Source organism: Glandiceps talaboti, chromosome 8 (assembly GCF_964340395.1).
Source record: "Glandiceps talaboti chromosome 8, keGlaTala1.1, whole genome shotgun sequence".
NCBI lineage: Eukaryota > Metazoa > Hemichordata > Enteropneusta > Spengelidae > Glandiceps > Glandiceps talaboti.
Window position 1 is genome coordinate 2458169 of NC_135556.1, and position 26832 is coordinate 2485000.

The 26832-nt window shown below is 33.6% G+C and overlaps 3 protein-coding genes across 4 annotated transcripts in view; 2 read left to right on the plus strand and 1 right to left on the minus strand.

Moving 5' to 3' along the window:
* The window catches only part of LOC144439475 (stromal interaction molecule 2-like), a 115547-nt gene extending 100757 nt beyond the window's left edge, over positions 1–14790 (minus strand). The window contains exon 1 of the mRNA XM_078128762.1: positions 14487–14790. Within this exon, the coding sequence (XP_077984888.1) occupies positions 14487–14658 (172 nt within the window). The 5' untranslated portion in view covers positions 14659–14790. The remainder of the gene's footprint in view (positions 1–14486) is intronic.
* On the plus strand, positions 14482–25013 carry LOC144439476 (steroid receptor RNA activator 1-like). Of its 2 annotated transcripts, none has more exons than XM_078128765.1 (6): positions 14482–14597; positions 15467–15601; positions 18887–19191; positions 21158–21266; positions 22110–22180; positions 23961–25013. In XM_078128765.1, exons 1-6 carry the CDS (start codon positions 14582–14584, stop codon positions 24141–24143), a joined length of 819 nt encoding a protein of 272 aa, XP_077984891.1. In that variant the 5' UTR covers positions 14482–14581; the 3' UTR covers positions 24144–25013. The 2 variants fall into 2 exon arrangements, with proteins under 2 accessions (XP_077984891.1, XP_077984890.1); XM_078128764.1 differs by lacking the exon at positions 14482–14597 and adding an exon at positions 15147–15175.
* A 1765-nt stretch (positions 25014–26778) lies between these two features.
* Positions 26779–26832, plus strand: part of LOC144438696 (minichromosome maintenance domain-containing protein 2-like) — a 53497-nt gene continuing 53443 nt past the window's right edge. The window contains exon 1 of the mRNA XM_078127842.1: positions 26779–26832. This exon is cut by the window's right edge and continues 131 nt beyond it. The gene's annotated coding sequence lies outside the window, so the exon portion shown is untranslated.

The window sequence follows — 26832 nt, forward strand, 5'->3', positions numbered from 1 at the left end:
TTACATACACACACACACATACCTGCCTATAGCACTACTGAACCTTATCAGCTCAGCTGTGCTAATTATATTCATAACATGTTATGTTTCATTAATTTTCGACAAAATTGTTTGATGGTTTTATTATTTATTTCCATGTACATATTGTTCTCCTGTCGTAACATTGCCATATCATACATGTATCACAGTCAATTTTTATGTTGCAACAAGCAATAGACTATTCTCTTGTTTTGATATACACAGTGCATGTACATAAAACTATAGCATGTTTAAAATCTCATAGTTATTTTTTCCAGAGGTATAAGATTAGTTATGAAAACATAATTACAATCTACTTTACAGGAGGAGGGTGGGGGTGGGGAAATACATATGAATTATTGATGAATATCAAGAAAGATTATTTATTCATGCCTTCTTCTGCCCTGTCTTTTCATTTGTGTTTCTATTCTCATTGCAAATATTATTCACTCTAAAATAACAAACACAATATTGGATGAAAAGTGTGTCACTGTGGATGTTTGAAATACAATACATCAGTCTAAGAGAACAAGACAGAATTGGAGGGAAGTGTATAACATCAGAAAGCCTAGCAACAATATACACACATGTAGACTATTAAAGGCTAAATAAAACATTATTTGTTTTCATTATTCAAAATGTCTTTTAATGGTAGCATAATGTCCCCTATATGATGTATTACCTTGCTCCATATGGTACAAGATTGTGTTGTTGATTTGAAACCTTTATTTTTGAAATATGGTGAAAATAAAGGCATGCTGAAATTGATTTGCACATCATGTATGTACATCACCAACACAACGGAATGCCATGTACATTTTGTATGAGATGGAAATCCATATACTTCAATAATTCTAAGATCTTCTATGACTACCAATTTTGATTGTTAGTATGTACTATGGACATCATGTAGTGAGTAATGTATTTGGCTGAGGGGTAGATCTATGTCTTTCACTCCTACATGTACAAATGTAACTTGTACTTCCTTTAAGTTTTAGTCAGGTCCCTGACAGACAGTTTATCAGCTAGTTGGCTGTGGTGGTGGTGTACAGTTACATGTACAGTTACTACTGAACCATATTTGTTTGACTGCCACCATACTATTCCAACATAATTGAAGGGTATATTCACAGCTTAAATGTTCCCTACTAGAGGAAGTGCATGATGTTCTTTCAAGGTGAGCAACCTGCAAAAGTACCCCCTACGTGTACAGGTACATTTGTATCTGGGTGCAGTCACACGGTCATTGTACCATTAATTTAAAGGAATACTGAATTTATACACACCAAAGGGTTTGTACTTTAGTAAAATTGTTTTAACTCCATTGATGATATAACTATCGCAATGTTAATCATACTTTTCAATAAAAACACGATAAAAGTAAATTTGTCATATTCTATGGTCACTGACATTTTGACTAGAAAGCAAAGCTGGAGGCTCTTGTGGTGGGCTGGAAGTAAACTTTATTACATGGAGGTCTATGGACGCTAGGATGGAAATCAGCAATTACAATGTACGGTCCTCAGCTACAAAATGTATATCGGTGGGAGGCAAAGAAGACAGAGAAAAGGTACAAAAGAAACCCGAGAAGAACTCTCTATCACAATTGAAACCTCAAGAAAGAAATGAATGGTGAAATTGTGAATATATTCTTGATGCGAGTAAGGAAATATGAAGTCGAATTGCTGGGCCACCCAACCGACGAAATTTGTGGTGCTCAAGTTCCGTTTTGGATAAGTACATTGTAGTTATTCTATACACTACTAATAACTTTAAATCAAACGATGACAAAATTGTTATATAATAATACAGACCAGTCTTCCCACTAAGGCTTATTTGCACACTACTTGCGAAAGGTCTCCATCTGCTCTCACAGTTAAATTTCAGGTTTTGCGCAACCTTACATGTATGTATATCCAAGCATCAAGAATGAAACATAATCAATGCAAGATGGTGTGACTGATTTTACTTCTGTTTTGAGTTTGATGCGAGTGAAACTTACATGTATGTTTGTAAACATTTTGGTGATGCACTGTCTACGTCTAGACACCTACGCAGCTTGTACATGTATGCCAAGCATGACCTGACATATGTACAACATACATCATTATACTTTATACATAACGCTTCATTTGTACGTATACCATGTCGCATGATACGGAAGTTGACATGGCTGCTGCGCACATAAATTTAAGTGAAATTAGTAGAAGTATGAAAAGAAAATGCCTTAGTGCTGGTAAGGGTCAATTTCTATCTTCATGGCTAAAATTGGTTGGTGAACATTTCACTTACGACAAAGTTAGCAGCTCAGTAACATGCAAGTAAGTTTAATAGCTGCAATAACTGTACTGTTCGTTTTGATTTGGGGCTGTTTGGGATTTGTTTGTGCTTTCTTCATTCCAATGTTTAATTGGAAACCTACACTACAATTTCTGTAACGTTAATGCAAATAGACAGATGCCAAGCAGATCTGACTTGGAGTCACTGAAGTCATTCTGAATCAGTGATCTGTACAAAAAAAAGTAAATATTGACCTTTGTGAATAAATGATTAAATAAAATGTTGTCACTTTTTTTCTCTCTATCATTCAAGAGAAGGTCAAAAGTCAGGGCTCGAAATTCATTTTTTTTCTTGGTAGCCCAGGTGGGCTACCATCATTTAAATTTGGTAGCCCGAGAGCAGTGACTGGTAGCCCATATGCATGCATTCCTAAATTAATGGTATTTGTGTATATATGTAACTATATAGGATTTGTATCAATACATGATGGCCATTACGGCAAAGCCCCTTCCATTCATGGGCGAAGACAAACAGAGTCCAAGACCACATCGGCATACGGTCCATGCTGTAAACATCACTCAGATAAATTCAAATCATCATGTCACCATTTCATTCTCACTAAAACTTCAACTTTCTTTTGAGCTTTGCTACTACTACTAGATCGAATGCATTACGTGAATTTACCATTCACCACTGCATGCTCTCCGGGGTTGCGTGAGCGTGGTTTACACACGGAATGTTTTAGGCATCGTTCAAGAATAAACGAATCTGTAGGTGTATACCAAGTTAACAGTTCTCATCAGCAGCATAAAATCTTATCAAACACCATTACAACTGTGTCTCTGTCAAGTTGAAAGTTAAAGCTGTCATTCATGTGATGGAATTTAGTTACTGCAGTGCTGTACCGAGAGTGTACTGTACCCCGACTCCGGGCCAGAGAGCATATTTCCAGTGAGTGATTACCATGGAAAATTGAAAGTACAGAAAGATAACATTAAATCGCTATACAGAATATTGTTGCATATAAATGTTTTGTTGTGACATTTTGGAAGTACAAGCTGTGTATACGATGTACGGAAGAATGACGTCTACAGTGTACATGTATTTCGTGTACATTTGATATACATGTAGTGTGGATGCAAATTTGGAAAAGACGCACTGATTTTTGACGCTAATTTTGGCGAGAACACGTCCCACAGGACTGCGACCTCGGAGGCCCCCGGCCCAGGAAGGTGTCGGAGTCAGGCTGTCACAGTTTCATTAAAAACTTAGTAGCCCAATTGGGCTACCACTCACATAATTTGGTAGCCCAGAGACAAACATTGGTAGTCTGTGGACGCGGGACTACCGCGAATTTCGAGCCCTGAAAGTGTTAGCTTCATATTCCAAATAAAAATATGATTTTGCTTCTGGTATTTCACAGAGATGTAGGTATGATCAAAGAATGAATACCTTGAATGACACAATCCTAATACATTGTACATGTACATGTAGATGCTTATGAGGATACAGAAATATGTAAATGCAAGGACAGAGTTTTTGTACAGGATTCAGCTATTAATATTGGACACATGACAAGGTTATTACTACATACATGTATCATATGGTACCCATTTATTGACAATGCTGAAGAGAGTCATTGATCCATTCATTCATGTATCTACATTGTGTGACATATTTCTTTTGTCACAATTTTTTAAAATGTATACAAGAAGGCAAAAAATATACATGTACAATGTACAATGTATAGATACATGTACATTGCATATAATGTACAATGTAGGTCGGCATAGTGTAGTGGGTTCCACCCTACATCATACATACATGTACACGTACATGTATGATTTCTTGAATACTATACATTGATCTACATGACAATAGATTCTGTTGTTATGCAAATTTACTATAACTTTATATTATTCTGTGTAGGGAGAACGCTGCTTTGACTGGATACTTGTTGAAACGATCTCAAAACTGATCAGTTACATGAATCTAGACCACACACTTCCTATTCAGATTCTGAAATTACAATACATGTACATGTATGGTGAAATGTAGTTTGACTATCAACAACATACTGTACATGTACATGTAGAGCCTCACCTTTCATTCTATCAGTTTTACATATACAGTACAGTGTACATTTTGTAAATCAGGTGTGCAAGACAATGCATAAATTCAATACCTAACCTGAGGCTACAAGGTAATTATGATGATGTTTACTAAGACTGGGGAACCTATGTAATGAGGGGGGGGGGGGTGTAAAACTGCCATAGTTTCACATATAACTGTACACTGTACCATTAAATTTTCTATGTGAAGCCCGGTAAAATACTTCTACAAGTCCAAGCCTGGTTAAAACTTCTGTTTTATTTGAATCCCGACTGTACACAGAATCTTTTTCAAGGGCTATGAAAAACAGGAGAGCAGTACAATTGCACATTGTACCATAATTTTCTATGGGAAGGCCTGTATAAAAATACTTGCAGAATTACATGTAAGTACAAAAAATGTACCTGTACCTATACTAATAGACAGATTTTACCTGAATTACAACCCCTAACAAAAATGCTGTATGCTAATGACTGGATATCTAATACAAATGTACTATACAATGAAGCTCTGACATGGATAAGAACTTGAAGAAAACAACTTTTGATATTGTTGACTCCTTGATGAAATGACATTTAGATGTAAACTAGATTTTGTTTGAAAGGTTGTTTTCTTATTAAATGCATCCATTCATATATCCTTTGGGTACTTACTACATGTATGTCATTATCAATTTGATAAACTATCTCAATGGTAGTGACAAGTCAGATTAACTATTATTAATTTCCTTGATTAGTTATTGAACGGTCAGTATTGTGCCATCAATATTTTCCTTCCCATGCCACAATACAAAGGAACTCTTTAATCAACTCTTCTGAAGAGACTGTCGACAGGACTAAAAGTAGGCAAATTTCTTCAAATGAAAGTCCAAATCCTGGATCAGAATAAGTTCAGCCATTTGACAGCAAGAACAGCTGTACGCATATTATTTCCACCATTTCTCATTCCAATTTTACCTTTATACTATAGTAATGACATTGTGTTGTTTGGTCATAAATCTTTGTAAATGTAGTGAACAACTGCTTCTGATATGACATACTGGTAATGGTGCAATTACAATGGGCATTGACTAAAGTATGGACTAAAGATATCTACACTACACCTTACTCACAAAATACAGTAGACATCTTGAACTGTGTACATTAATGTACCTGACATGTACATGTACATTGTATAGGCAATCTATATGAAATAACGAATGCTTCCATCCCCCTATTATGGTGCAATTTATGGAGAACTCTTCAATTACCAGTATTTGCATTTCCTTGATTTACTATTTTAAACACTAACAGTATACATTTACATGTATTTCTACTGTCAAGATAAATAAAACCTAGCGCTCCAAACATTTCTGTCAAGTTGTTATTGTATAGATTGTTTAGATACATGGACACAGTGATTTCTCACACCTAAATATCTATAAAGAATGGATACAAGAAACACCACTACATGTACATGTACAGGCACTGCTGTAAGGATTACAAATGTAAATTATATTACAAAATACAATGGGTAAAGTCTACCAGACTTCCCTAGAAATGTTCTATAGTTCCTCCTTCCCCAATATTATGGTTTCACCTGATTCTTCCCCTCCCTATCCCTGATACTTGGTTAAAGAAACTACATTTTTGTATTCATACTGAGTCATTACAATTATTAAATGTATGTGTGTGAATTTAACATAATTTGTGTTGACGGGCTACATATGCAGTGTACACACATGTACATGTAACTGTTTCATTGTATTGAGCAAACTGTTATGAAATGTCACAAATATGAATCATTTGGTTATAAAAATGAAAAGCGTGTCAATACAGGAACTATGGTAAACTTCATGTAAAGACATGCCAGAAATGTACAGATTTTAAAATACTTTTTTTTTCACACAATATTGAGTGTAAAAAAAAAGATTTTCTTGTCAATAACTTGAATAAGTATTTCTGTATAACATTGAAATATTCATTTGTACAAAAACATGTACATGTAGTGTACAGAACATGTTAATAATCTATCATTGATGACAACTCATGAACAATACAGTGCTTGAAATATGATCTAAAAAGTTACACTAAATATTGATGATCAGTATAGTATTTATTTAGTTTATAGGATATTATATAGCTTTGGGTCAAAGGTCAAGAATTTGATGAAACCATAACATATGGTCAAATACAAATTAAATTTGAAACTTTAATCATAAAACATAAACCTGTGTTTCATGCCAATGTTGGATATGCTTGCTGAAAGGTGCACTTGATTTTGATATTGTTCTGGTCTTTTCCACTTCCTGCACTGTAGTAATAAAAATGTTATTATCAAATCATACATGTATGTAATGTTTGTGACAGATACATATTATTTAAAAGTATTTTTGCTGTTGGTGGTAAGAAGGTAAAACTACCAGAGTTCCCCAGATATTTTAGTGGGGTATATTTGTATCTGATCAAAATTACAGAATGGAAGTGACAATCTACAGGTATTCAAGTTTTCCCAGAATTCTCCTTACATTTATATCAAGGTTCTGTAACCTCAGCAAATACACACAGTGTGAAACACAGGCACTCGAATCAATGTGTATGATTTAAAAAAAAAAAAATGTATGTAAATAAGACTATTTTTTTCTACACATTGATTCGAGTACCTGTGGTGTGAAAGGTCTAACAAACCATTTTGTTACAAGAGTATACTAATTATTTCAGTAATTCCCTGTTTCAGTGTTTGTGTGTGTTCACCCACTGTCTATCTCTGTACTGTGTAATAATCAGTCAATGGACTAAAACAGTTGTGTACATGACTGTATTTTATACCTAAAGTTTATGCAAATTACCTGTCATGTCTTTTATCTATCAATACAAAACCAAAATATAATTTAACATAGTCATTTCACCTTTGAACTTCAGTACAACCATAATATTTTGGATAGTTCTGCAATCACATATTTGCTTAAGTTTTATTGTTGTCATCATTTCTGGTTCTTTTATACAAACCAAGAATGGTGCATTCATTATTTTCCAATGCTTTTTTAACTTCAAGGCTGGTACATGTAGTGGTGGTTTCTACCCTACACTGTCAATGGGATAAATAATCCAATTTTTCTTTCTCAGTTTGTGTTGTCTGTCTACAGGCTTTGACACATACATGTACACAAAGAACACATACATAACATTTGTAGGAGAATGTTGTGAATGAAAAGTCTGTAGACTGGCTATACTAGTCTAGTTATGTATAAATAATACTAAAACATGTATCATATAACAAGTACATGTACTGAACTGGATTCTAGTATAGTCAACATCATAAATGATACTTCACTCTCTGGGTTCCCTGATGAGCAGCAATGAGTCAACTTTCAGGATCAAAATGAAAAGACAACAGTATTTTCTCTGTTGATGATAATTTTTGAGAGGACACATACAATGAGAAAATTCATGACGTAATGTTTTAAACTGACACCACTATTTTTATTATTTATATTATAATGTCATGTAAAGTGTTATGGCTAGTGAATTAAAATAAGGGTATCTAATATACAACAAATGTGTGTACATGTTACATGTGTATATGTATAGTAATACACAAAAAAACATTTTGAGGGTGTGTGGTCAAACAACCAACCACAGAATAACTTTGGCAATTACATGTACTGTCTGTCATACAGCCATGTTGATAGTTCTAAACATGAGAAACCATATTCTACAATAGTCCCTCTATGATAACAGGAGTAAGATTCTATGAATAAGATGTCAAAATTATTAACTTAGTGAATGCTACAATGTAGATGTGGATTATCAAATACATATATATTATAAATTTAAAGCTGTGTCAAATCCTACAGTGTACAATGTACATGTACTGAATCAGTGAATTTCTGATTTATCAAATACAAGAGACTAACACATACATGTATGTAAATTTATGTAAATCAGTACATTTATATATTAAAATATATTTGTAGCCATATTGTTTTCAAAATTCTGACCACATAGGGATCAATCAAAATAATACAAATTAATCATTGTCAGGAAAGTTCAAAGTATTTGTTATGACAAGACCTGTACAACAGTACATGCTAGGAGTGACCTATATTTGTTGGAGGCATTAGCTACGTGTAGACCATTTGAGTTTAATGTGTATACAACTGTACATGTATCTGTACTCCACTCTGGGCAATTGACCATTTGAGTTATAGCTTGTGTAGTCCTGCTTGCATATGGAGTAAGTTGTCCCTTTCTTCTCCGTACTGCAAAGAGCCAGCTGTAAAACCTGGGCTTACCAGAAATGCTGGTAACTAAAGAATTGACGCACCATGTGGTGAAATATTAGCAATAAAATCGACTATTTAGTAATTTTACCTCGCCGTGGCTACAAAAATCACGAAATCACATGTTCAACCATAATTTCATTATTCCGCCTTATGTCCGATGACCTAGTGGACATCCCGATCAAATATGACGATGTTTGTAAAGTGGGTCGTTTGAAATTACAACCAGAACTCAGTGTTCTCCCCAGGATTTGTTGATAGGATATTGCCTCATTAGCATAAATGTGCACAACAAAATAATTATATTCCTGAGTAACTTAATGATAAAATCAAAGTACATGTACATCATAATATCAAACAAGTAGTACATGTACATGTGGCCAAAGGAAAGTTGAAGGCCAATTTATTACTTCAAAATATTAGCACCTATAAGAAACTCTAAGTCTATTAAAGCAGTGTTTTTGATTATTATTCTTAGGTAAACTGAAATTATTTCAATCTAAATGTCCACAGATAAATTAGACTTTCGAAACATGAAAAGTTTGTGTACAGCTACCTGCAGACATCGTGTTAGTCCGAAATTTTGTGATACACGAGACTTACTATACTTCCCTATTGAGGACTTCAAAAACTTGCGATGGTTTGTGACGTCATGGCTGCCATATTGGAAAATTCATACATTCATCGTAGTCATATGATGTATCAGTTTACAATGTCAAACTACAAACTAAACATGTTTTCAGGGTAAAATTGAACATGGAACTGATAATCGGAGATAACATCGCCACTTTATCGATACATGTAGGTACATTAGTTGAAGTTCTTATTCTTATTTATTCTTATTCTTTATTGGAATCCAATCAGCTTTCTACAAAGTAGTGGCTGTTTTTCATGGAGCCATAAAAATATCTTTAAAAAGTACATAAAACACAAAGTAATAAGTAATTTGTAAACATCACATCCGTTATAACCACTCACTCTCCAACAATACATGTACATGTATATCCCCAACCCTAGCAACTTGACCAAATTATTGACCTGTCATGAAAAGCTTTTGGTCAATATTCCATTTCAAATATGTACAAGTATTGTGTATACTGTACATGCTTTGTCATATATATACTACTACATGTATTTGCAAAATTGACGGTAACTGTGGCTAACTTTTCATTGAAAATTAAGCACAAACAAACAAATCACTGACATTCTCATGTATTCAAAGTTATACTAGTATCATCTTGGAGGGAACTCTTCTCTTCATTTCTTTTTTCCTTTTTTTAATTTAAAAATGGCAGTGGTGCCATTCTTTACAATGTACTTTTGCTATCCTGCTTAATGTTTTCAAACCCAGGTTACCCTGTATTCTTATCTGACAAGTCTCAGTGACATGCTCTAAAACTGAATTATGTATACGTACATATACATTGTACATGTAGCCTTTGTTAGAAAATGAAATTATTATCAATATAAAAACTGAAATGTTGAATAAATGTGAGGGCTGACTGTGTTTCATTATGAGCACAATAAAATTCAATATTTTCCCAATAAAATAACTGAAAATGACGTACATGCAATTAATGAAAGGAAAGCATTAACTGTAATTGTATGTTATTTTAGATTTTAGTTCATTAAATTGCAATCCTAAAAATAATCCTCCTTGCTCATATTAATACATATGGGGACATTGTTGATGTTTCAAATGGTAAAACTGCCATTTTTTATCATTTAGCTGGTACATGTATACCTTGGCACAAATTTGTCAATTGTTTCCAATTTGTGCAACTGTAGAATGTGTTGCAGACACAAGTACAATGTACAAATGTAGATGTACCCGTCATTTTCATTGTAATATATTACATGTAATGTGAGAGAAGAAAGGTACCAGAGAACTGTTTTCAGGTGTTATACAAAATGTACATCAAACACTTGGCTATCCAACTCAAATAATACAATTCTTTGTACTTCATACACAAAATGGACTTCTAAAGAAGTACACATACATGTACATTGTACCCTCAGCCTGTTAACTAATTTAGTTAATTTTGGTGGCTGCAGCAGGGACACCCAAGACCATACTGAAAGGGGGTTGTAATTATACCTTGAGGTAACTGTGGATATCAAGATCATCATAAGTTATGTATTCAATTTCACAGACCCTGTACATGTATATAGATACTGTACTGTACATAATAAGTACGTACCAATAAGTTTTATAACATTGAAAGAAATTTCACTACTTTAAAGTGAATTTTACACCCAATGTCAATAAAATGGCTTCCATTTTTATCATTGCATTACAGTGTGCTATTCAAGAATGTTTGATATCAGTTATCACATTCAATGTCATATCTCTGATGCACAGGTAAAGTACATTCACCACAATGGTATAATTGCCACATGCTATAATTTTTCTAGTGTCTTACAAAAGAGTGACTGTGTTCAAGTATTTGATTCAAAATTATGTTACATTGGTATGATGATGTCAAGATTGGGTATCATGACTTCAAAATTGATACATTGGATATGACGCTTAATTCACGCCAAAAGTCGAATTTCTCAACTGATTAAACAGGACCATCAAATGACAAGTCAGGACCATTAAATGATAAGTCAGGACCGTCAAATGATTAGTCAATGTCCTCAATTAATGAATGGAAATGCACGATTGATAGTCAGACTCTTGAAGATGAATCAATCTGTACTACTACCAAACTGGTGTCCATAGTTGAAGTTCTTAGCACCCATTAGGATGGTTGACTTGTCATTTGATAGTCCTGACTTGTCAATTGACGGTCCTGACTAATCATTTGACGGTCCTGACTTGTCAATTGGCAGTTCTGACTTGTCAACTGAGGGTCCTGACTTGTCAATTGATGGTCCTGACTTTGTCAATTAACGGTCCTGACTTGTCAATTGGCAGTTCTGACTTGTCATTTGACGGTCCTGACTATGTCAACTGACGGTCCTGACTTATCATTTGACGACCCTGGCTTGTCATTTGATAGTCCTGACTTGTCAACTGACAGTCCTGACTTGTCAATTGACGGTCCCAACTAATCAATTGACGGTCCTGACTTGTCATTTGACGGTCCTGACTTGTCATTTGACGGTCCTGACTTGTCATTTGACGGTCCTGACTTGTCATTTGACGGTCTTGACTTATCAATTGGCAGTCCTGACTTATCAATTGATGGTTCTGACATGTTAATTGATGGTCCTGACTTGTCATTTGACGAGTTCAACTGTTGGCATGAATTAAGTGCCATACATATGTACACTGGGTATGATGATTTTAAGATTGATACACAGATATGATGACTTCAGAATATTTGTGAAATGATTCTGGCAAGTCTGTTTATTGAAAATATCCTGATCAGAGAAGCAGTATGACTTGTCATAAACATCATGAAAAGAATACGACCAATAAACAAACTACAAAAAATGTAGGTATTTGTTAGGTGACAGCATTTACTTACTGAATAATTAACCCTGAGGACAGGTTTAATAAAGAGATTTCCTTCGTGTATAAAATGAAACTATTAACTTGCTTATTTCACAATAGAAAGAATACAACAGATTTTCGGGGGGGGGGGGGGGGGGGGGTTATTACAAAATATTACTATTTTTTTACACAGCTAGATTAAAAGTTTCATTCAGCAGTTTTATCATTCTAAAGAAATCATAATGAATGAATGAATGGTCATCCATCAAATATTAACCTGGTCTGACAATTTTCAATCCTAAACAAACTGACTGTACATGTACTATTCAGACTGTCATTACATAAATTCATTGCTATAGTACATGTACAAATGTACAAATTCACTGCTACAGTTCATGTACAAATGTATGTGCTATTCAGACTGTCATTACATAAATTCATTGCTACAGTACATGTACATGTATATAAAAATGTATACATGTTAAAGCCATATGGCATAAATTAATCTCCTTTGTAAGTTGCCTTCAGTTTAGTTCATAAATTCAAAATATATACCAAATAATTTGATATACCAAAGAATTCGATAGTATCATTATAATGTAATGTTAATAATGATTCATGGTTACAAAAGTATGTTCAACATAGAGTAAATAGAAAAATCATCTTATGTAGAGAGATTTTCTTCAAAAAGCTGTTTACATACATGTATTTTCATGCCAAAGAATGTAAATTTTACAATGTTTTGTTTTTGAAGAGTGAAGGTGTTTGTTGACTGCATTAACAAAATACATTTCAGATCATATGCAGGTGAGAAATAAAATTTAGGAACAAACTTAGTTCTGACCTGTTGATATTTAGGGTATACTAGTATAAAATACATGTCGTACTCATCCTATACATACATGTATCTGCACCCAAATGGACAAATTCTTTGCTCAGGTGGTATACCTAGTTCTCTACTCTTTTCAATAGCTAGGTTATGCGTTGACATTCTCAAATATGAGATAAAGCATTTCTACAATTAGACAACAATATGCATTCTAAGTATTTTTCACACATAAAATTTGTTTTAAATTTACATTCATAATATACATAATTTAGGTGAAATGTTTACACATGGGTGGAGGGTCTATGGTTTACATGTACATGTACAATGCCAATCCTGCACATGGATATAACATCTTTGTTTAAATATCTGTCGAAAGCATTCATAATTTTCTGTATGTTGAATTTAATAGTATCATTCAGCATTAATTTCAATACCTTGGGTTTCTATTATTTTCTTGACCTTCACCTGCATCAGTATCATCACATCTTACTTAATTAAGCATGCAGTCATACAAGACAATGACCTTATTTCAGTGTCCATCCGTGGATCTACAAAGACTATGATACAGAGGTTCAGCAAACAAAAGTCAGGGATTGCTACATGTATGTACAGTGTACAACCACATTATCAATACACATCACCTACAGGTAAAAGTTCAACTAAATTCAAGATGACAGACAGAAACTTTCAACTGTATAAATGTACCTGTTCACAGAAACAATAACATCAACTACTGAACAGAATTCAATTACTAAGGGCTGTATTTTAGTTGCTCCCGAATCCAGCCAATAATTATGGTATCTAGTACATATATTTCTACACTACTTTGTACTAATTTCTTTAAGTTGATTTGCAATTATTTTACATCATTTGACACTGTACATGAAAATGTACATTAAAAAAATAGAGTAACCTTAAAATAATACAGGAACTATTAAATCATGTTTACAACTGTGTTATGGTATGAAGATACAGATGTTTCTGATAGTCTTCAAATTTTTTTCTAAAAGTTAACGTGTTTTTGACTGATAAAATTATTATTACATCGTGTAAATTTCCCTATATGAAGAATATGGTGGCTGGTGTTATTGGGTGTAGTGGATTCAACTTTCACAACTTGTATACCTTATAGTGAGCTACACAACCATCACACACAACAAAATATCAAGTGGGAGGGGTTGATCGTTGAACAAATTTTTGGTCGAGGAAAATATATGTGGCATCTGTTGGGCACTTTCATCTTATTTAGGTTGTGATACATAAGTTTTCTCACACATATTTTGGTTAGTTGGGATAGTGTGCGAAGTATGGAGTATATCCCAGTTGCGGTAAGCATACAACAACACCGGAAGACAGGAATATAATTATTAATATTATAACAACAGTGATTCGCCAGACTTCTATTGTTTTCGAACATTCGGGTAGCATTAACAGGATACACTCATGTACAACCCATTTCCTTGTTAACCTTTACTGCTTACGTCCGTACACTTTCCGCTATTTTGTTGGACTGACACATATGACATTCAAAACTCCTATCTTACCTGGAACAACCAGCGCCGTTGATGGGATCTGGGATCGTCTGTCGGCCGACTGACCAGCTGTAACGAAAGAGCTACTCCACCAAGTTGCAACGACGATGACAACAACTAAATGTAAGAACTCGAACTGGGGAATGTACTTCATTGAATGTATAAAATATGAAAGTCTAAACATGACAGTTATGCTAGTCACTCTCAACTTGTTTAGGTTCGTCAGTTCATAATAACAGAAATGATAATCCACGCTAAATATCACAACGTAACGCACGAGTGCCTGAACGAACACAACACACGCAGACGATGACCGGGCACGGATATGAATGGTGGTTGGCTGTTCCAATATTATACCCCTCTGGATTATCAAATTATAACCAGTGTGATGATACAAATGTTTAAGAAATGTAACTTTTCCTTTGATAAAGCTTGCTCATATCGCAAAAATAAAATATCAATGCTAACTATAAGAGTAATAAAAAGTTGTCCGATGACTCTTTTTAGTCAAAGTTCTATGTAAACACAAATATGCTCGAAGGGGTGAAAACAAAATAACTGAATAGCTCGAGTTTAGATCCACCGGGCAAAATTTCCTGTTACCGCAATGTGGATCTGGCGCTCATTCATTGGTCTATTTTAGTCAGCTGATTGTTAGTCACCTGATAAATTTATAGATGACATGGCGACGCTCAAACCAGGTAAGTTCGCAGAAATAAAATCAAATGAAAAACGTTTATTTTCCCTTCTTCCTACATCAAAAGGAACTTATTACTTATTACTTGTAACACATATCCTGACTTGATATAAGTGAAGACTTGCTGATGTCTACATGGCTTAAAAGTTACGGTCAAGATTCATGAACTCGACTCGTGTGTGATTACACTGTTTACAGATTGGATCCTCCAATGGCCCTTATGATTGCGTGTCATTTATGCCACGCATTTATGAATTTATGTCATCTATGTATTCATGTTAATTGCATGTTCCAGGTAATCCAGACAGGGGATGGAATGATCCACCGATGTTTTCATATGATGCGGAAAGTAAAACTCAGAAATCACCGAGGAGAAACCAGCTAAACAAAAGAGTGGCTCATGACCTGTCAACTCAGGGAAAGAATAACGGTATACCTCTCCATTTTCCTAGATCTTGTGATATTTTATGGGTGTATTACCTTGGGTGTCTAGTTGGGAAATTGTTCAAATCAAAATGATCTTACCACCAGTGTGTGATTTTGGTGAAAAAATGTGATTTTGGTCAAAAAACTTAAACTCGGAAACTACTGTACAGATCATTCTGAACTTTGGTGGGAACATTCTTAGGGGTGTTTAGATTAAGAAGTGTTTACAACATGATGATCCCATTAGTGATATGAAAATTAGGTCTAAAAATGTGTCTTTAATTCCAAAACTACTGAGCAGATTAGGCTGAAATTTAATGGGAGTGTATCTGGGAGTGTATATATGATAATGAAGAAATAATAAGCATATAATGAGATCATCAGTGATCTGCAAATTACGTGTATACATTCAAAAACTTTTATCTCAAAAAGTACTTGGTCAATGAGACTGAAACTTGGTGAGATGTTTCTAGAAGTGTTATTCTGCAGATTTTCTTCGTAGCAACCATGACCACACCCTTAGCAACAACCAAATGGCAGTATATTTTGGTCAAATAACAACATTCAAAAAATGTATGCAAGTGTACCTAGCAACCATGACCACGCCATGGCAACAGATAAACAGTGGTGTATTTCACATAGATAACGGATTAATAGACAACTGAATAAACATTTCAAAAATGTATGTAAATTTGCCTAGCAACAGGACCATGCCCACAGCAACAGCCAAATGGTTATGTATATTGTAAAAATAACAACAGGGATTAATAGAAATATGAATAAACATTCTAAAAAAATATGCAAATATACCTACTAGCAACCAGACCAGGCCCATAGCAACAGCCACATGATCACATGTATTGCAAAGATAACAACATGGCTGGATAGGCAATTGAATACATTCAGCAAGTGAAGACCTATACCTCGCATCGATCAGCATGTGGATAAACATTTTTTTTTTAAATGTGCAGTTGTGCTACAATGCCATTGGCGCTATTTTCAAAATCTGCAGACATGTTGACTTATACTACGCATGCTTCATGCACTAGCATAACATCGTAATAGACTGCCGAGTAAGACTCCTGTGTAGTGGTTCAGAGTATTTGTTGCCGTTTTGAACATAACAAATGAAATGATTCGAGTATTTACATAGTGAATTTTGGTATTGAAGCTTGGGAATTGACTTTTTTTATGAGAAAACCATGGAAGTAATTTGCCGAGGGAGTTTAGATTGGCCATGCTCGTTGGCAGAATTGTACCTTTGTTTGGTTTGCAAACCCCATAAGAGAAAATGTAAAATGAACCAGATTTAAACTGAATGCCTCCCGTAAGGGAATTACCAATTATGCAAATAACTCATTAAACTAAAAAAAACTATGGTAACAGGCTTTGTTTTGGACAAGCGTGCTTTCTTAAGTTAATGTTTGTGCCAAATTATACGGAATTTGAAGAGTGCATGATACTGCTTAATTACTGAATATCGTTCATTATTCAAAATACTCATTAAAGGTAAAAGTAGGAACAAACTTCATAGGACAGGTGCATATTATTATGGTTGATATATGTACCATATTATACGAAATTTGAAGCTTGCATTTTTAAGATACAACCTAATTACCTAAATCATTAATTATGCAAATTTTTCATTAAAACTGTAAGCTATATAAAAAATTTTATAGGACATATCCGCTTTGTTATGGTTAACGTATGTACTAAATTATATTGAAATTCATATGTTGAGGGTAGAAGAAAATCAAGTCGGGTTTTTCGTCTCTACAAGCCTGTTTCGTGAGTAAATCACTCGTCAGGAGATGTCAAGTATGCATTCTTATGATATATCCTAATTACCAAAAATTATTAATCATGCAAATTAGTTATTATCACTGTAATGGTACATCAACAAACTTTATAGGGCGTATAAACTTTGTTATGTTTAATGTATGAAGTAAATTATATTGAAATTGAAGTATGCAGTCTTAAGATATAGCCTAATTACCGAAAATAATTAATTATGCAAATTATTCATTAACACTGTAAAGTACATCAACTAACTTTATAGGACATACACAATTTGTTATGGTTAATGTATGTACTGAATTGTATTGAAATTGAAGTATGCAGTTGTAATATATATCCTAATTACCAAGAATCATTAATTATGCAAATTATTCATCAACACTGAAAGGTATATCAACAAGCTTTACAGGACATATGCGATTGTTATGGTTAAAGTGTGTACTGAATTATATTGAAATTGAAGTATGTATTCTTAAGATATAGCCAAATTACTGAAAATCATTAATTATGCAAATTATTCATTAACACTGTAAGGTACATCAACAAACTTGATAGGACATATGTGTTTTCTTATGGTTAACGAATGTAATAAATTATGTTGAATTTGAAGTATGCATTCTTAAGATATAGCCTAATTACCAAAAATAAATAATCATGCAAATTATTCATTAACGCTGTAAGGGCCATCAACAAATTTTATAGGACAAATGTGTGTTGTTATGTTTAACAAATATACTAAATTATATTGAAATTGAAGTATGTAGTCTTAAGATATTGCTTAATTAGTTGATTTCAATAATATGCAAATTTCTCTAATTTAACATTAACAGATCTGGCTCAAAACCTAATCAGGTCTAGCCATTACCCTAAAGATTATATATTCCAAATTTCATTACAATTGAGCCAGCCAAATTAAAAAAATTATGACACAGACACACATACGGACAGACAGACACACAGACAGATGGACACACAGACAGACATTCCCCTTTTAATACCTCCCGTACCCTTACAGAGGTAAAAATGGTGAGTCACAACAACATAAAATATGAAATAGAATAAAAAGCATTGTAAACAGTTATTGCAGCTAAGACACTGACACACTCAAGACATGTATGCATAGACACACACAGACATGTATGCATATAGACACACACAAACATCTTTACATATAGTTTGATATATGGTAAGTAATGAGCCATCTCTCAAACTACTGGAGATGAAATTTGGTTATGATTCTGAAAGTGTTACTGTTAGTCTGCAAATTGTGTATGTAATGGTAACAGATAAATTAAATATACAATAAAAAATCTTTTTAAGGTTATGAATCATGTTACCAGTAGACTATTTGATTCATAATTATTGGTAACCATGGTAATGACAGTAATAAGTCTGTGTTTTACTTCTTCCAAGAAATGACAACACACAAAACAGCATAATGATTAACAACAGATAGAATAATGTCATTCAAATTTTGTTTTTAACTGTGTAGTAACTGCTACAGGAGCACCTCCAACTAGTCCCCCTATTTCATCACCTCTGACTGGTCCCCCTGTCTCATCACCTCTGACTGGTCCTTCTGTCTCATCACCTCTGACTGGTCCTCTCGTGGCTCCTCCATCGCAACCACCAACATTATCAACAGCCACAACTACATGTACTGCAAAAATCAAAGAAGATAATGCTACACTTTGTGTAAATGCTAAGGGACAATATACAGATGAAAGCTCATGCTTACAACAGGATTGCCTTACAAAGTTCAGGAAAGTTTTAACAAGATGCACAGAATTCATTCCAGTAAGTATGAAAGCTTAAAAGGTTAATTGTGTTTAAGGAGTTGTGGGGAACCTGTTTTCTTCTTCAAGTAACAATGATAGTTGATATTGAAATGTGCATAACAAAACTTCTTTCAAAAATTCATGGAGTTTAACTAGCTACAGAATTCTGTGAGCCTTTTACTGGATGTCTTGATGCCCCACCATACATGTACACCAAAGGAGATTGCCATATGACATATAATCATATATGTATGGAAGGATTTTTGTCAGGTATCATAGAAAGATAGTTCTGTTGTATTTAAAATTCCTAGTATATGACTGGATGAAACTAATCAAACTTGAACGCCTTTGTAAATACTTGGCTATTATTTCATTGATAAAATGTAAGTCACTGGTGGTCATGTGACTAAAGTAGTCATAGTTTAATTATCTAGATAGATCATTTTAATCTGACACTTATATTAAACACGTGTTTCAAAATTTTGGAAGGACATTAAATGGACTCCTTCCGAGTGTGTCTCCATCAATTTGTCCATAATGCATCATTTCTAAGACATGTAATACCCAATTTCTTTCCAGTATGGCACAAAGGTGACATATTATAATTATGGGACATATAATGCATGCTATTTTGTGTTAAGACATATTATATATGTAATGCATGTAATTTGTTTTCTGACATAGTGTACATGAGTACTACTAGGTATATAATGTAGGTACTAGTAGATAATTAATTAAGAAGATGGATAGAGAAGTAGACTTGTATTGATTTCATGATTGCATGATTGATTGATTGATTGATTGATTGGTTGGTTGATTGATTGATTGACAAATACTCAAAGGGCCAAGTGGCTGACATAATTGTTGTAAATTAATTCTAGGAAACCTGTAATGATGGTATTTTATACCCCTTCGAAGTTTAGAATGAGTAACTCCATTTCTTTGAAAGTCAGAGAGGAACTCCCTTAACTTTTTTTTATTACAAATTTCGGCAGGTTTATTACACATCTTTTTCTGAAATTCATTACAAATATCGGCTATTTTTATTACAATTGGCATTCACAGAATTTATTACAAATGTCGTCAGTTTATTACAAATATCGGCAATTATTACAAATGTCGATTGTACAGTGCTGCCATTCAGTCACGTAGAAATTATATATTTTGTGTGGTTTTATCTTGCATTTTCCAGTCAAGAAAAATCTGTGTGTGTGTGTGTGTGTGTGTGTGTGTGTGTGTGTGTGTGTGTGTGTGTGTGTGTGTGTGTGTGTGTGTGTGTATATATATATATATATATATATATATATATATACAAATATCGGCTATTTTTATTACAATTGGCGTTCATATATATATATATATATATATATAGGAAGTCAGTGGTAAGATTTGTCCGTAGTACAGTGCTCGATACGTCTGCACGCAGAGCGGAGTATATGTTGAGGGTAGAAGAAAATCAAGTCAGGTTTTTCGTCTCTACAAGCCTGTTTCGTGAGTAAATCACTCGTCAGGAGATGTTGATCAACATCTCCTGACGAGTGATTTACTCACGAAACAGGCTTGTAGAGACGAAAAACCCGACTTGATTTTCTTCTACCCTCAACATATATATATATATATATATATATATATATATATATATATATATATATATATATATATATATATATATATATATATATATATATATATATATATATATATATATATATATATATATATATATATATATATATGTATGTATATGTATATGTATATATATATATATATATATATATATATATATATATATATATATATATATATATATATATATATAATTGACTGGATGTAGATAAAACCACATAAAAGTGCTCAATACGGGTAGTAGAGTGAATTATATACAGCGAATTATATATATATATATTATGCACATTTGAATGCCTCTCAATGCCTCTCTTAGTACACAACAGATATAATGACTTGTGAATTAATTCATAAACTAGGTCAAAGTTTCAGAAGACATCAACAGAAAATTAACAATTCTGTCAGAAATGTGGGACAAAGACAAACTGTCATCACCAGTACAAAGGAAAACAACTGAATTAGCAACAGGTATGCTAAAATATTAACAGGTCTTATAGAATGTTAACAGCTTTTTATAATCTTGATGAACTATTTCAGGCAATGTAATACATGTACCATATCGGATGCCTTTACTGTGCAGTCTTGAGTATAAGAAGTCTTTTTATTCTCTATTTGAGTCTTTTAGTATTTTTACGTGTTATTTTTTTTTTTTTTTTTTTATATGAGCTGGTACTGGAAATAAATTATTATTATTTACATTGTTGCTTGTGCTGACATGTCAGATTTGATTTGTAACAGAATGCATAGGTACACATTACTCAACTTTAAAGAGGAGAGGAGTGTAAACCTCCAGTCAAGTAATAGATTTGTTTTGATAATTTCAACATCAATCAAATTATGGAATATTTATAGTTGATTAATATATCATAAATCAAGCCACAATCTCTCTTAGTGTGAAGTGTTTGCAATAGTCCCTAGTCTTGTCAATCTAGATTCTCTTAGTGTGAAGTGTTTGCAATAGTCCCTAGTCTTGTCAATCTAGATTCTCTTAGTGTGAAGTGTTTGCAATAGTCACTAGTCTTGTCAATCCAGATTCTCTTAGTGTGAAGTGTTTGCAATAGTCACTAGTCTTGTCAATCTAGATTCTCTTAGTGTGAAGTGTTTGCAATAGTCATTAGCCTTGTCAATCTAGATTCTCTTAGTGTGAAGTGTTTGCAATAGTCTTGTCACATAGTCATATTGATTGTACCTGTTAATTCTGGGTATTTTTGTTTGTTTGTTTGTTTGTTTGTTTGAAAACAAATACATCTCTGGTATCAAGAGGATTAATTTACTTGCCATCATAAATATAATATATTCCTTTGATTACAGCATTGTCCAAGTGTGAATGTCAGAAGGCATATGAAATCCATATATCATTGATGGTTGACCATGTATCTGAGGTCAGTATATAAAGATTTGACACCAAAATTACCGATTATTGATTTTACTCTGTTATGTTGTGAAGTTTACAATAGTAGTAAACTTCTTTGATGTGGTTCATAGTTATTAGCACAACTGAACTGATAAGGTTCAGTAGTACTATGGTGTGGTGTCTGTCTGCCTGTCTGTCTATGTGTGTGTGTGTGTGTGTGTGTGTGTGTGTGTGTGTGTGTGTGTGTGTGTGTGTGTGTGTGTGTGTGTGTGTGTGTGTGTGTGTGTGTGTGTGTGCGCGCGGACAAGTTAAACTCAAAAACCATGGGTGGTATCTAGTTGGGAAATTGTTCAAATCAAAATGATCTTACCACCAGTGTGTGATTTGGGTCAAAAAATGTGATTTTTGGTCTAAAAATATAAACTCAAAAAACTACTGGGCAGATCAGTTTGAAATTTGGTGGGAACATTCTTAAGGATGTTTAGATTAAAAAGTGTTCACGACATGATTATCCCATCAGTGATATCCAAATTAAGGCTAAAAATGTGTCTTTTTGGTCAAAAATCTTTAATTCCAAAACTATTGAGCAGATTGGGCTGAAATTTAACAGGGATGCATCTGTGGGTGTATAGATGAAAAAATATTAAGCATATAATGATTTCATCAGTGATATGCAAATTAGGTATAAAAATGTGAATTTTGGTCAAAAACTCCTCTTAAAAAGTACTTGGTCAATGAGACTGACTGGTGAGATGTTTCTAGAAGTGCTATTCTGCAGATTTTCTTCAAAACCTTTTGACACAAGTGGCCCTAGCAACTGTGACCACACCCTTAGCAACAACTAAATCACAGTATATTTTGGTTAAATAACAACATCTGGTAGGCAAGTTAGTAAACATTCAAAAATATATGCAAATATTCCAAGCAAGCAACCATGACCACGCCCATAGCAACAGCCAAAAGATGGTGTATTTCACAAAGATAACAACAGGGAGTAAGTGGAGACTACCTGATTGTTAGTCCCCTGCCGGATGAAGTCCAGGGGGACTTATAGATTGGGCTCCATCTGTCTGTCTGTCTGTCCGTGCGTCCGGAGCCATTTCTCAGAAATGACTGGACCAATTTCTTTCAAACTTGGTACAAGGGCAACACACTATAGCATACATATGTACATCAATTTATTTTATGATACGATCCAATATGGCTGCCAGATGGCCATTTTGTTACGATTTTTCCATGTCCAAAGCCATTACGCAGACATGCTTGAACAGATCTCATTCAAAGTTGATATAAGGACAATGTTCTATTACATACATATGCATGTCAATTTTATGTTGTGATATGATATTTTTTAAGCAATTTTTTCATATCCAGAACCATTAGTTGGCCATGGTACTGAAAACATTTTTGCCAACATGTATCCATCATTCTTTGTACACAAAATTGTGTGATTGCAAAGTATGACTTTTACATAATTTTGCTGTTTTGTGTATATCTCGGGTACATATCTAATAATAACAGAATACCATGATGTGCAAGTATCAGTGTGGGTGCCCATGGATATTTGCACTCATGCTTGTGGTGTTTCTTTTGCACTTTCACTTGGTAAGCTTGTATAATGGCAAAAAACACCCATGCAAATACCCAGAGTAATTAAGTCACACTTGCACTTACGCATGATGAGATTGTGTCATAATGTAATGTATGTAATGAGCTCAGTGAATATAGAATAATGGTGTCAGATAGCAAAAACAGTATAATTGCAATATTGATGTATCATATGTGAAGGTATGAAATATTATCCATAGGTCAATCAGTGGATGGTTGGAATTAAGAGGTTGATTCAAGAAGCCAGGAGGTTACCCCTTGAATGTGACACGTCAATTGATGGTAATGACAAGGAACATGATGATGATGCAACCAACAATGATGTTACTGCCAAGATAAAGGAGGAATCTTCAGAGGATAATGAGAAATCTATAGAAACATGAAAGTGAATTATAGATTCTATATATTTTGATTATTTTTTTTAATAAGAAGTAGCTTAAAGGCTTTTTGTCCAATACAAAAATAATATAATAATAATAATAATGAAATCTGTGGAGTAACCTGTACTTTTTGTAAGTTAAAAATTATCATTATCTGAAATAATAGTAGGCTGTATTGTAGAGTCATTCCTTAATGGTGTAGTATTTTAATGACATGTGAATACTATGGAATAAGATGCCTAACCAGCCCCAAAGAAAACTACAGAATCTAGTGTACAGCCACTCCCATATTCATCTTGGTTTACAGGGTTCTTCAAAGCAAATTGTAAAGACATAATATTTTCCCTTTGTAAAAAAAACCCAGAAAGACACATTTCTGTGAAAAAAATCCTTGTTTTGTAGACTGCAAGCTGTAATGTGTACAATGATCACTGTGTTTCAGTATAGTGTGATTTATCGACTGTTTTACACCATTGGATTAGAGGGCTTATAGATAAGATGGTGGTGATGAAATATTCAAACTTTACATACTTCAACCATGACAAGAAATTGAACCAACACAAGGGACGTTGTGAAACTTATACTACAAACAAAGGGAGTTTTTTCACCTAGTATATCTTTCTTGTTTCCTTTTTTGTCAGTTGATATAGTTTATTATGACTCACTGTCAATGTGTTTTTGTTCAAGTCACCAACATGAAAGTCAAATAGAATCTTTCCTGACTTCTGAGTATGTTCAAATGTTGTTGAAAGATAAACAGCAGGATGTATTGGACAAATGAAATGTGTAGGGACTTCAACAATTAGTGTTGAATATGAACTTTTATCAGTATATTTATTTTAATATGTCTTGTATCTTAAATAAACTTAATATATCACAACTTATTTGTGTCAAAATTATGTATGGTATTGTCTTGTTTCATCAAAGCTACATGTATGTATGGTGTGTCTTGTTTCATCAAAGCTACATCTATGTATGGTATTGTCTTGTTTCATCAAATCTACATCTATGTATGGTATGTCTTGTTTCATCAAATCTACATCTATGTATGGTATGTCTTGTTTCATCAAAGCTACATGTATGTATGGTATGTCTTGTTTCATCAAATCTACATGTATGTATGGTATGTCTTGTTTCATCAAAGCTACATGTATGTATGGTATTGTCTTGTTTCATCAAAGCTACATCTATGTATGGTATGTCTTGTTTCATCAAAGCTACATGTATGTATGGTATGTCTTGTTTCATCAAATCTACATGTATGTATGGTATTGTCTTGTTTCATCAAAGCTACATCTATGTATGGTATGTCTTGTTTCATCAAATCTACATCTATGTATGGTATATCTTGTTTCATCAAAGCTACATCTATGTATGGTATTGTCTTGTTTCATCAAAGCTACATCTATGTATGGTATGTCTTGTTTCATCAAATCTACATCTATGTATGGTATGTCTTGTTTCATCAAAGCTACATGTATGTATGGTATTGTCTTGTTTCATCAAAGCTACATGTATGTATGGTATTGTCTTGTTTCATCAAAGCTACATGTATGTATGGTATGTCTTGTTTCATCAAAGCTACATCTATGTATGGTATTGTCTTGTTTCATCAAAGCTACATGTATGTATGGTATTGTCTTGTTTCATCAAAGCTACATGTATGTATGGTATGTCTTGTTTCATCAAAGCTACATCTATGTATGGTATTGTCTTGTTTCATCAAAGCTACATGTATGTATGGTATTGTCTTGTTTCATCAAAGCTACATGTATGTATGGTATTGTCTTGTTTCATCGAATCTATGTATGGTATGCTTCAAGCTTCAGCTACATGATCCATGCAGGGTATAAACTAGTTGTTGAAACATTGAATGAATATTAAAAATATTCCATAAATATGACGGGGACCATTGTCACATCATGAAACTCAGTGTTATTTATTCAAGTAGTCCAAAATTTTCTCAAGCATAGGGTGGCTATGACAATTGTGCTTTTACACATATTTTCCCACCAGTTATCGGCATTTCATATTGCATTCTTTTCCCAAATCCCCGGTTTGCAAGGTAGTACAGAGTTCGCTCCGTGGAATCTTTCCAATTATAGCAATATATACTTTCACCTTCTTTGCATATTTTATGTGGTATCCATGTTCTATCCATCCTTGTTCTGTGACCTCGGAGTCTGTGTTGATGATACATTTCATCAATGATCAAGTCTAAAAATTATAAGATAGTTCCTCTTACGGGCAACAAGTAATGATTGTATATCTGATTTTCTTCGCAGGGAATTTTGAAACTCAATTATATGAAATTACCTTCCGTTCACCCCTAAATCTCCAATATCTCAGTGATAACTGATATACTCAATATTTTCAAGACATTGTAAACATCAGTGTTTCATTTGGTATATTTTCTTGCCAATGTCACTTCTTGTGTACACGGCTTAATAAATAAATAAATAAATAAATAAATATGCAATGTTTCGCCTGAAACACATACTATGACTACACTTTACTCAGACTTTACTTATAACTTCCGGAACCCGCGCGTGCGCATTACGTTTGTCAAGCGTCTGGACGAAAGTATGGTTCACGCCCTCGACGGTAGAAAATGAAAACAAGATGGCAACTGCTTGTCTGATGACGATGTGTTATATAAGTTCCCGTGTCGTCTGCTGATTTGATCGACAAT

What these genes read in the sequence shown, in the direction of transcription:
- LOC144439476 (XM_078128764.1), top strand. An exon ending in GATGCACAGAATTCATTCCA is followed by an intron (nt 19,192 to 21,157) that starts GTAAGTATGAAA and finishes TTCATAAACTAG; the next exon opens with GTCAAAGTTTCAGAAGACAT. An exon ending in TGGTTGACCATGTATCTGAG is followed by an intron (nt 22,181 to 23,960) that starts GTCAGTATATAA and finishes TATTATCCATAG; the next exon opens with GTCAATCAGTGGATGGTTGG.